This window comes from Physeter macrocephalus, chromosome 3 (genome assembly GCF_002837175.3).
Source record: "Physeter macrocephalus isolate SW-GA chromosome 3, ASM283717v5, whole genome shotgun sequence".
Taxonomy (NCBI): Eukaryota; Metazoa; Chordata; class Mammalia; order Artiodactyla; family Physeteridae; genus Physeter; species Physeter macrocephalus.
The window spans coordinates 14074956-14086800 of NC_041216.1; the positions used below are offsets into that span (position 1 = coordinate 14074956).

At 41.3% G+C, this 11845-nt stretch overlaps 1 protein-coding gene across 1 annotated transcript in view; it reads right to left on the reverse strand.

Moving 5' to 3' along the window:
- WDTC1 (WD and tetratricopeptide repeats 1) overlaps positions 1-11845 on the reverse strand; it is a 72157-nt gene that overhangs the window by 48640 nt on the left and 11672 nt on the right. The window contains exons 2-3 of the mRNA XM_007120358.4: positions 5128-5275; positions 3650-3733 (exon numbers count right to left, since the gene is read on the reverse strand). Coding sequence (XP_007120420.1) covers positions 3650-3733; positions 5128-5175 — 132 coding nt within the window. The 5' untranslated portion in view covers positions 5176-5275. The remainder of the gene's footprint in view (positions 1-3649; positions 3734-5127; positions 5276-11845) is intronic.

Genomic DNA, 11845 nt, shown 5'->3' on the forward strand with positions numbered 1-11845 from the left:
AGAATTCGGGAGAAGTCAAAAGGAGAGAGGAGACGCCAGTCCATATGTCCTACCAACCTCACAGAATCCTTCACGCTGGAACCCAGCTTGGCTGAGTGATGCTCACACCACCAGGAAGGACCCTGAGTCAGGATGATTGGCCAGAGACAACCTGGAAACTAACCCAACACCATAAAACCTGAGACTGTGAGCCACGTGGCAGAGCAGTTCTCCTGGGTTCCCTTACCCTGCTGCTCTCCACCCAGGCACCCCTTCCCAATACAAAGTCTCTTGCTTTGTCAGCATGTGTGTCTCCTTGGACAATTCATTTCCGAGTGTTAGATAAGACCGCACTCTCGGGCCCTGGAAGGGGTCCCCCTTCCTGCAACAGTTTACCCTTTTTACTGCTTACATCCTATCTTTCCTTTCATCTAGGGGAGAAGTTTGTAATAACTGATTAAATAGATAAATAAATTTTCATCACCCTCTTTAAAAAAATTTTTCTTTTTTTCCTGCACCGTGTGGCTTGTGGGATCTTAGTTTCCCGACCAGGGATCAAACCCAGGCCCATGCAGTGAAAGCGCCGAGTCTTAAACACTGGACTGTCAGGGAATTCTCTAAAAAAATTTTTTTAAATAGAGAGTTGTCTACTTGCTGTTGTACTCCTTCACCTCCAATTCACTTCTCAACCCCTCCAATTTAGTATCTATTCTCACCACTCCAATAAAACTGCTCTAGTCAAGACCACAGTCACTGTTTTGTCCTCACTTATTCAACCTCTCAGAAGCACTGAGTAGAAATGACCACTCCTTTCTTGAAACACTCTCCTTACACTCTCCTGGTTTTGTTTCCGTTCTACTTCACTGACTCTCTTCCGTGGTTAACTTTTTTTTATCTCCTTAGCTTGTAATCAATTTCTGAAAGCTGGAGTATCTCCAGAGCTAGGTCTTGGACCCTATTCTCTAAGGCTCCATGGATCGCTGAAGTCTCTGATTTCTCCCTATAGTCCAGAGCTCTCCCCTGATTAGGATCATCAACTGCCCACCTGACATCTCCACAAAGCTATCCAACAGGCTTTCAAACTTTATGGGTCCAACCCCGATTCTCTCACAAACCTATTTTTCTCCCAGTCTTCTTTCCATCAGCTCTCACTTCTCTAAGCCTCACAGGTGGCAAAGCTGGGATTTAAACTAGGTCTTTGTTTTTTTCTTAATTTCATTTATTTGTTTTTGGCTGTGTTGGGTCTTTGTTGCTGCACGCGGGCTTTCTCTAGTTGTGGTGAGTGGGGGTTACTCTTCGTACTGGTGCGCGGGCTTCTCAATGCGATGGCTTCTCGTTGCGGAGCATGGGCTCTACGTGCATGGGCTCAGTAGTTGTGGCTCACGGGCTCTAAAGCATAGGCTCAGTAGTTGTGGCACACCGGCTTAGATGCTCCACGGCATGTGGGATCTTCCTAGACCAGGGCTCGAACCTGGGTCCTGTGCATTGGCAGGCGGATTCTTAACCACTGCGCCACCTGGGAAGTCCAAACTAGGTTTTTGTTTTAACATCTAAACCTGTGGGCATTCCTTCATATTGTGCACTGTTACTATAGGTCCCGGTCAAGGTGGCCTTCAGCCAAGTGCAAATTCAGACAGTTCATCCACCTTAACATATTTTTGTATTTGAGTGCCAAATCTTTGGAAATAATAGCTAGAATCCTGTTTTGTGTTCACAGAGGTTTCCAAGTCTGTTGTGGACAAAGTTATAAAACCAAAAAGAGATAGTAGAGACAATATGGGTTGGGTGGAGGCACATCTAAAAGGAGAAGACCAGCCAGAGCTGTCTACTCAGCATCCACCAGAGCAGGGTTTCTCAACCTCGGCATTATTGGCATTGGACGCTGCATAATTCTTTGTTGCACATTCTTTGTTGTACTATGATTGTAGAATGTTTAGCAGCATCCCTATACTCTATTCATTATATGCCAGTAGTACCCTTTCAGTTTTCACAGCCAAAACTGTTTGGACATTGCCAAATGTCCCCTTGGAGGTAAAACCTTCCATGCCCCACCTCCAACTGCACTAAAGGGATGTACTTTATGTTTCAAGGAAATATGGAAAGAAATTCAAAAAAATAGAGTAAAGGATAAATAATACAATATATTTACAAAATCATGTTTTCAAAGACTTTTTAGAGGTATGGGGAAACAATAATGACATAAAAGTATAAAAGGGTTTAGCAAACTGTGTAAATGGTATGAGCTCCACTTTGCAGAAAAAAATTACATAAGCATGAAAAAAACTGGAAGACATAATAATAATTGTTATTTACTGAACTAGTTTATATGATCCAGGCATTGTATTAAGCACTTCAAAAATCATCTCATTTAATCATCACAACAATTCTCAGTTATTGATCCATTTTACAGATCAGGAAACTAAGGGTAACTTGAACAAGGCTATATAGCTGTAGAGAAGATAGGTCTTGAAACTAAATTTATTCAGCTCTAATGCCCATCTCTTAACTAGCATTCTGCTTCATAATACATGAAAGTAATATACCAAACATTAACAATGTTTATCTCTGGATGGTAGAATTAAAAGTGATTTTGTTTTCTTCTCTATATTTTTCTGTCAATTCCATATTTTCTACTATGATATTTACTACTTATATAATCAGAAAAAAAATTTTAAGTGAAAGTTGTGAAGACCACTTGGTAACATGGTGAAAAGGATTATTATAGAAAAGATACAAAATTCAATGTAAAGTATGATTACAATTATGTAAATATATGAAAAAGATAAAAGGAAGTATATGCATAGTAATTATACTAGGGAGGTGGGAATAACAAGTAATTTTTACTTATCTTTTCCATATTACTATTAATGTAGTTATATTTTATAACAAATAAAAGTTTATAATGAAAAGAAAGCAATAACAATCATCTATAATTTCATTAACTCGAGATAACACTGTTAGTAGGCAATGAATTTCTTTCTAGTCTTTTTCTAAGATCAACACAATTACTTACAAACATTAACGTGAAGGAACCAAAGAGAATTCTTATTCAACCTGCATATGACACTTAGTTGGATAGGACAGCTAAAAGTTGGATTCAAAACACGGTTCTGAGGAAGGAAAGGGAATGAAGCTAACATTGTGGAGTGTTTCTGTGTCAGACAGAACTAAAAAGCTGAACATCTGGACTGCAGGCCTGACTCCCCATGGATTGGACAGGATAACACTGGACAAGGTGCTTGGTTTTTCTAAACCTTTTTTTTTTTTTAAATACCTATTTCCTATATACCACCCACAGCATTTCTTTGAAGCTAAAATTCAAGTGTGTGTGTGTGTGTGAAAACACTTTGTAAACTCTAAATTCCTATACAAAGGTAAGAATTTTTACTGTCCAAGCCAATAGTAAAAACAGTGGTATGAAATTCAATAGTCTTTTTCCAAGCACAAAGAAAATAATATGACAAAAAAACAATTTCTGTGTGACCATGTCAATCACTAATCTTGATTCAGATTTATGTGCCTAATAAAACCGCTGTAAAGGAGAGGTAACCTTCAGGTATGACCTGCAGAGAATAACTGTTTATGCCTTGAATAGTGCAAAGAGGATTCTCTGCAGGTAGAGAATGGAGAGCCAGTCATCTGCATCTAGGGTGCAAACTGGATCTCTTACCTGCAGCTCTGCTTCCAGGCCCAGCCGTCTGATAAAGGGGTCAGTGACATGGTAGCGCCGCTCAAAGCTCAGGGCACCCCGCTCCTGGGGAACAGAAACAAACTCATAGATTCATTGATTCGATTTAACATGATTTACTATGTTCCTATTACATATGCAGCATTGTGCTGGGCCCCACAGGAGCTAGAAAAGAGAACAAGAAATTGGCCTGCAGGAGCTTACAGTATACTTGGGCAGGGATTAGAGAATAATATCGATAGAAGAGAGGATATAATTAAGCACTAAGTTGTAATTGTTGGGTTACCAAAAAAAAAAAATTGAAACAACAAATAGGTAATGTTTCCATATTTAGGTTAGAGAAGGTGGGCATCATCTTTAGGACACATATTGTGGGGTATATATAAAGGAGAAGAATAACTTGCATGGTCCCTCCAATTCTATGATTCTGTGCCTCAATTGGTCCTTGCCCTTGGGGCCACCCAGTCTAATGAAATCACACACAAAACCCCCCACAAATGGACAAAGCTCCAAAAGGATTCAGGGATGCAGGGGAAAATATACAAAACACAGACTAACGTGCACCAGGTACATGGCTCATGTAAAGGCATACACTCAATCCTTCTGGATGGTGACCACAGCTTATGCTGCACGCCACTTAATTTTTAAAAGATTTTTGGCACTTAACCTTTACAAAGAACTTTCTCAGGTTCTTTCAGATTTCATTCTCAAGATCAGCCTGCAGGCAGACAGACATTATTATCATTTAACAACAGAAAACTGAGGCACAGAAACGTAAAGTGACTAAAGTCTTATAGGTAGTTAATTAGGGCAGTGGTGAGATTAAGCTCCTGACCCCAGCCTGGGGTTCTTACTTCAAAAGCACATCTTGTCTTGGTTGAATCTTCTCCATTAAACCCCTGTGCTCCTTTACTGAGGGCTCCCCTGACAAAGCCTGGGCTACCTCGCTAAAAGAGCTTGACTGCCCAGTCACCTATTCATCTCATAGTACTGGAGTGTCTTCCAGGTACAAACTGCAGAGCAAAGGTGCAGGCTTTGGTATAGGAGACCCTCGAAGAAGAGAAGAAAGAGTCTAAGCTAAACTGGGATTAAGACTCCCCCAGGTTCTGTTATATGTACAGCTGAGCAGCCAGAGCAACATGAAGAAGCTCTATATACTTCTGCTGCACACCCTGCCTCCTCCACAGATGTGCACATACATGCTCCCCTCCTTCACCAGACTCCATCAATCTCAGCAGCCCAGGTACAAGTGCTTGGATAGAGGAGTCTCCATGATTCCATGTTCTTGGATAAAAGAAGACCAGAGTCAAGAGACCTTGGTTCTAGTCCTGTGTCTGCCACTAATTAGTTATGTGACTTCAGGCAAGTCACAGACTCTAGTCCTCAGTTTATTCAGCTATAACATGAATCTGTGGGGAAAAAGGACCTCATGCTCTGGTTCATAGGTCTGGGTTGCTTACCTTTATCTGCCTACAGATGAGGTCTCTAGTTATGTTGACTTTTGCCATCTTCTCTTAATGGATTCAACAGAAGGAAGCTATAGAAGGATCTTCAGGACCCTTGAGCATTCCAGCCAAGCCCAGGTCCACAAGACACACATTTAATTACCTGGGGGAAAAAAAATCATCAAACCTTGGAGGATGGAGTAAGGTGGCTTCAGGGCCCTGATTCCACCCTTAAAATGGCCCACCAGCCCACCCAGTAAACTGGCTATTGCCTGTGATTTATGACATGGTGTGCTGGCCCTGCTCCATAGTGTTGAAGAACCTCTGGAGGGTTGGGGGGTGGAGAGACAATGATTCACAGCCACAGGAAGTACTGGAACAAACACTGAAGGAGTCAGTCATGTGTGCTTCTCTAGAAAATGGGTGTGTGTGTGTGTGGATATGAGTATGAAGGAAGACGGAAGCACATCCCAAAGTAAGAACAAGGCATACAGCAAAAAAGATGTCAAGTTTCACTTGCTCAGTATGCAACTGTGGCAACCAGTCTGAAACTTTTAATTATGCTTCAAAATCCTTGAATTCAGCTTGGCTCTCCCCAAAACCAAATCAGTATCACAAACAGAACATTCAACCCTCTAACAGATTCACAGAATCAAAGAGCGGACAGGAAATGTAATGGTGATCATGTCCAACATAAAGAAATCCTTCTTCAGTACCCTGATATGTAGGCTTTCAGACTCAGAACTTCTTAAGCAAACTATTCCTTTATCATACAACTCTGTTAGAAAGACCTAGTCATCTCATTTCTGATAATTTGCCATAAGAAAGCACAAAATATGAGAAATAAAAAAGTTCCATACTGATGCATATTCATCAGAGTTTGTAAAAGCAAAAAAAATAAAACGACCCAAGTTTCCAATGATAGAGGAATGGCTAAATAATGTATAGCCATATGATATTATGTAGCATTAGAAATGCTACTTATGAAGGAAAAATGCTTACATCATGTCAAAAATTTATATTTTGCTTTTGCAGTAAACACTATTATCACAGCTATGTTTAAAAAAGGAAATATAAAAAATAACAATTGCCATCTTTGGATAATAAATAGTATGACTGATTTTTTTCCTTCTACTTTTTGATGTTTTCAAATTTTTTCTATAAAAGCACCTTAATTTTATTTTACAATCAGAAAAAAAAACCACTAGAGAAAAAAATAAACCAGTTTTTTGTTCTTTTTTTTAACATCTTTATTGGAGTATAATTGCTTTACAATGGTGTGTTAGTTTCTGCTTTATTAACAAAGTGAATCAGTTATACATATACATATATGCCCATATCTCTTCCCTCTTGCATCTCCCTCCCTCCCACCCTCCCTATCCCACCCCTCTAGGTGGTCACAAAGCACCGAGCTAATCTCCCTGTGCTAAGCAGCTGCTTCCCACTAGCTAATTATTTTACATTTTAAACCACTATGTTTTAAAAGAAAGTTCTGCCTCCTGTTATGTCCACCTTTTGGTCCTGTTTCTACCTCTGGAGTCACACAGGAGGTCTAGTCTTCCTTCTCCATGATGGCCCTCTAATGATGGCTTGTAAGGCCCATCAGGCCTCTCTGCCAACCCTCCCAAGTCAGCAGGACCTCCCGAGGCCACTTCTGGATCTCCTGGCCCTGGCTTTCCTCCAGTTGGCCTCCTGCAGATTCCTAGCAAACCCTCCGAAAACCAAACCTTCTCTACCTGAGCTGTGAGCAGACTCCTTTCTTTCCTTTTGGCATTTAACCAGAAAAGGAGACTCTATTTATAAACACTATGTTATTGCAGATTTTTTTTTCCTTTAGTGCTAGGCACACAGTGGGACTATAAAAACCTTGCTGCCTGATTAGATGTTCCCATTCAGCTCGAGTTCTTTGGGGCTTATGCCTCCATGGTCTATTTTGGGATTAAAGGCTCTTAAAAGGGCAAGAACCTTCCCTTACAGTGTGGAAGCCACCCAGCATTGCATCTTAGGGAGCATTAACAGGGATATATGGAAGTCACTGGCACTATTTAGGCTCACAAAACCTACAAGCACCAAGAACATACAGGGATGCCATCTGAGAACTACAATTCCACAATGGCTTTTCCAGGGGCCCTTGGCCATCAAATTAAAATTATGAATTTGAACAAACTGACATAAATTAAGCATTGGCCTGCAATTGTGTTTATGGCTCTAATTTGTGATATAATGGTCAAAGCCAAAACAATAACAGTAATTGCCCCACAATCACCAATAATATGGGGTGAGGCTTATTACAATGGAAAACACCAAAGTCAGTGAGTATATCTGATAGAAAGTAAGACCAGTGATGTGGCCTTGGTCAAGTCTCTTAATCTCTCTAAGTAGGCCCTCATTCCTGTGACTCACAGGCACAGGAAGCATTGGTACGAACACTGAATAGGCCATGCATGTCACCAGAAAAAGGCTCATTTTTTACTCCCAACACCTTTTCCTTGGAAGATTACTGGGAAGGTCAAATAAAATAATGTAAGTATAAAGTTTTTTCTTTAATTTATTTTGAAAAGAATATAAATACTTTTATCTGCTAAGAAATAGTAAGTTGCCAAATATTATGTGCTTACTATGTACCAGGAATTGTGCTAAGTGCTTTATATTTATTCATTCATTAATTTATTCATTTAACAGGTGAATACAAGAAGCTTCTACTATATGCCAGGTACTATTCTGGGCCCAGGAGATACAGCAGTGAACAAAATAGGCAAGTTCCTTACTCTCATGGTACCTATATTCTAGCAGGAGGGGATAGATAACAAATAATAATACAAATAAAATAAGAATATATCCAGTAGTGAAAAGAGCTATGATGAAAATAAAACAAGTTGATCAGAGAGTGATTGATGGGCTACTTTTAGACTTGAGGTCAAAGAAGATATAGTGTATTTTGGAGTTTTCTGGCTGCTCAGCATGTGAACTCCCTTCCTGTATTTTGGGAACTTCCCATCTAACGAGTCTGGGGGGAGGCAGAGCGCCCTCTCACTAAGAAGTGAGAATGGTGGAGACAAGAGTCTCTTTCTGAGGCTCCCTTACACCTAGAGTGTGTGCATATGGCCCAGGCTATGCCAACAGACACATGAGCCCCAGACCTTAATTGGGATCTGCTGTCAACAAATCAGAGGACCATGGAGAGTCCATGCTGGCAGGAAGAGGTGCTATAATTGCCATTAAGGTCCAGTCAGCTGGTGGTGCTGTAAGCTATGTAAGTGGCAGCAGTGACCTCATGGACTGGTTCCGTGAATAATTCTGGCTATGGGTCCTGGATGCTAACCAGTTTCCCTTGTTCCAGCCCATTCTTTAAGCCTGCTCTGCGGCCTTCCCTGATATTTTGTGAGTTTCCCTAATATCCTTTCAAGAATTAGCTAGAATTGGTTTCTGTTGCTTACAACTACAAATCCTGCCTGATACAGAGGGCCTCTCTGAGAAGATGACATTTAAGCTGAACCGTGAATGACAAGAAATCGCAAAGAACTAGGAGGATACACTTCTGAGGAGAGAGACAACTAGTGCTAAGATTTGTTCAAAAAGCTTGTATGGGGGCTTCCCTGGTGGCGCAGTGGTTGAGAGTCCGCCTGCCGATGCAGGGGACACGGGTTCGTGCCCCGGTCCGGGAAGATCCCACATGCCGCGGAGCGGCTGGGCCCGTGAGCCATGGCCGCTGAGCCTGCGCGTCCGGAGCCTGTGCTCCGCAAGGGGAGAGGCCACAGTAGTGAGAGGCCCGCGTACCGCAAAAAAAAAAAAAAAAGCTTGTATGGTAGATGCTACTATCATTTTATAGATGAAGAAATAGAGTCATAGATGTGAGACAATTTTCACAATGTCACACAGCTAATAAACTGGAGGTGGAGCAGGGACTCAAACCCAGAACTGTATGGATACTCTTAATTACTATGTATATATGAATAAATTACTACGGTGTGTAATTTCCTAGAGTAATGATCACTACGAGAATCCCCAAAAGAGCCAACTAATTTGTCACTACTCATTCATTATTTTTCTTAAAACATAAACTGAGTTTTTACCAAGCACCAAGCACTGTACTTGACACAAGGGAATAATGAGATGAAAGATATAGTACCTATACTACGAAAGCAAAGAATCAAAGGCAAGGGACTTTAGGGAATTCCTTGGCAGTCCAGCGGTTAGGACTTGGCGCTTTCACTGCCGAGGGCACAGGTTCATTCCCTGGTGGGGGAACTAAGATCCCACAAGCCGCGTGGCGAGGCCAAAAAAAAAGGGAAAAAAAAAAGAGGCAAGGGACTTTAGCTAATATTGGTGTGTGGCTTGGAAATACTAAAAGGAACAAGGGAGGTAAAAGAGAAACCAGGCAAGCAAAAACCACTACAATTCAGGTAAATGGTAAAATGGAAACTGGGATTTAAAACAATATCAGACTGGTAGGCAGAGGTTTAAAACCCAAAATGTCAAATTTAACACAACTACTGCTCAGTTGGTATTTTGGTAAACATTTCCATTCCCATCCTGAGAAGAAATGATAGCACACTGGCAGATAGCTCATTCTGGAGCACAGCCCACCCTCTCCTCTCTTTTTTTTTTTTTTGGTACGCGGGCCTCTCACTGCTGTGGCCTCTCCCTGCTGTGGCCTCTCCCCTTGCGGAGCACAGGCTCCGGACGCGCAGGCTCAGCGGCCACGGCTCACGGGCCTAGCCGCTCCACGGCATGTGGGATCTTCCCGGACCGGGGCACGAACCCGTGTGCCCTGCATCGGCAGGCAGACTCTCAACCACTGCGCCACCAGGGAAGCCCAACCCTCTCCTCTCTTAAGGGCAACAGTGCCTTTCCACAAACTTTTAGAGGCAGACAAGCATAACTGTAAACACTTCTAAAGTCTCACCTCAGGAGAGAAATACGCTCAAATGTACAGGGGGCATAACTAGTTTCATACTTTAGTCCAAAGTCTCTCAAATACAAATACTCAGAGCAATAAATAAAAGTTATTTGAATATTAGGAGATTTAATCATGGTCAAATTTTAAAAGCATTATTTTAAGGAAGGTTAGGAAATAGTCAATTCTACAGAGTAAAGAACTCATAAATATAAAATGATATGAATGAAAGATTGGAATTGGCAAAAGGAAGTTATATATATTATATATGATTAAACACTAGAAAAGACTACATCAAGGGGATTTCTATCTCTGGTGCAGTATGCAAAGTACATAATGCTCAGTTCTGCTGAGGGGCAAAAAGATGGAAATAAGTGACTTCAAGAATCCATAAGGTGGGGACTTCCCCCGTGGTCCAGTAGCTAAGACTCTGTGCTCCCAATGCAGGGGACCCGGGTTCAATCCCTGGTCAGGGAACTGGATCCCACATGCAGCAACTGAAAGTTCGCATGCCGCAAGGAAGAGTTCGCATGCCTCAACTAAGACCCGAGGCAGCCAAATTAAAAAAAAAAAAAAAAAAAAAAAAGGAATCCGTAAGGTAAAAATTTCAATGCCTATTTTGCCAGGCACTGTGCTAAACTTTGAAAATACAGCAAAGAACAAGCCGAACACAGACCCATCTCTTCAAGAGCACACAATATAGTTGTCATTAATTGTATATCAATGGCACCAAGGCTACTGTAATCAGAGCTCCAAAGAGGGACTGAAAAAGGCTAATTTAAAGCTAGGACAGTAAATTCAGAAGGAACAACATGGAATAATAAATTAAATTTTATTTATACTCATTTATTCACACATCTTAGAAGAGAGCACAAAAATGACAGTAGGGGAAACAAACTAAACATATAACAGTAGAGCTAGACAGACAACTGGGAAATCACTAATGAAGAATAAGGACTTTAGCAGACAACAAGCAACTTTTTTTTTTTGGCTGAGTCACATGGCTTGTGGGATCTTAGTTTCCCAACCAGGAATTGAACCCTGGCCACCACAGTGAAAGTGCCAAGTCCTAACCACTGGAGCACCAGGGAATTCCCAGACAACAAGCAACTTTTAGTGTATCTTCTTCATCCTAAGGATAGCACAGTTTATGAATAAACCCTGATTTTCACACTTAAAGCTCTAATAACACTGAGAGCTAATTTGTTGGCAGAACGTGAAAGCTCAATAAAAACTTCCTCCAGGGGCTTCCCTGGTGTCGCAGTGGTTGGGAGTCCGCCTGCCGATGCAGGGGACACGGGTTCGTGCCCCGGTCCGGGAGGATCCCACATGCCGTGGAGTGGCTGGGCCCGTGAGCCATGGCCGCTGAGCCTACGCGTCCGGAGCCGGTGCTCCACAACGGGAGAGGTCGCGATAGTGAGAGGCCCGCGTACCGCAAAAAAAAAACAAAAAAAAACACCTTCCTCTAGCTAGAATACAAAGGTTTAGGAATGGCATTTACTTGTAATTCAGGATATTGCAGGCAAACTCTAGCTGATATTAAATGGAAAAGAGGAAGAAGGAAGCCAGTTTCTAGGAGTCAGGAATATGAGAAATATAAAAATACTTAAGGCACAAAGGAAAAGATATGATTTAATGTTATAAAGAAAATATGAGCTACTATGCAGATGTTACACCTTCTAAAAGGTATTCTATTCCCAGAGCTCTAAAATGCCTAGAACTTAACACCATCCCTTCCACAAACTTTTTTTTTTTAACATCTTTATTGGAGTATAATTGCTTTACAATGGTGTGTTAGTTTCTGCTTTATAACAAAGTAAATCAGTTATACATTTA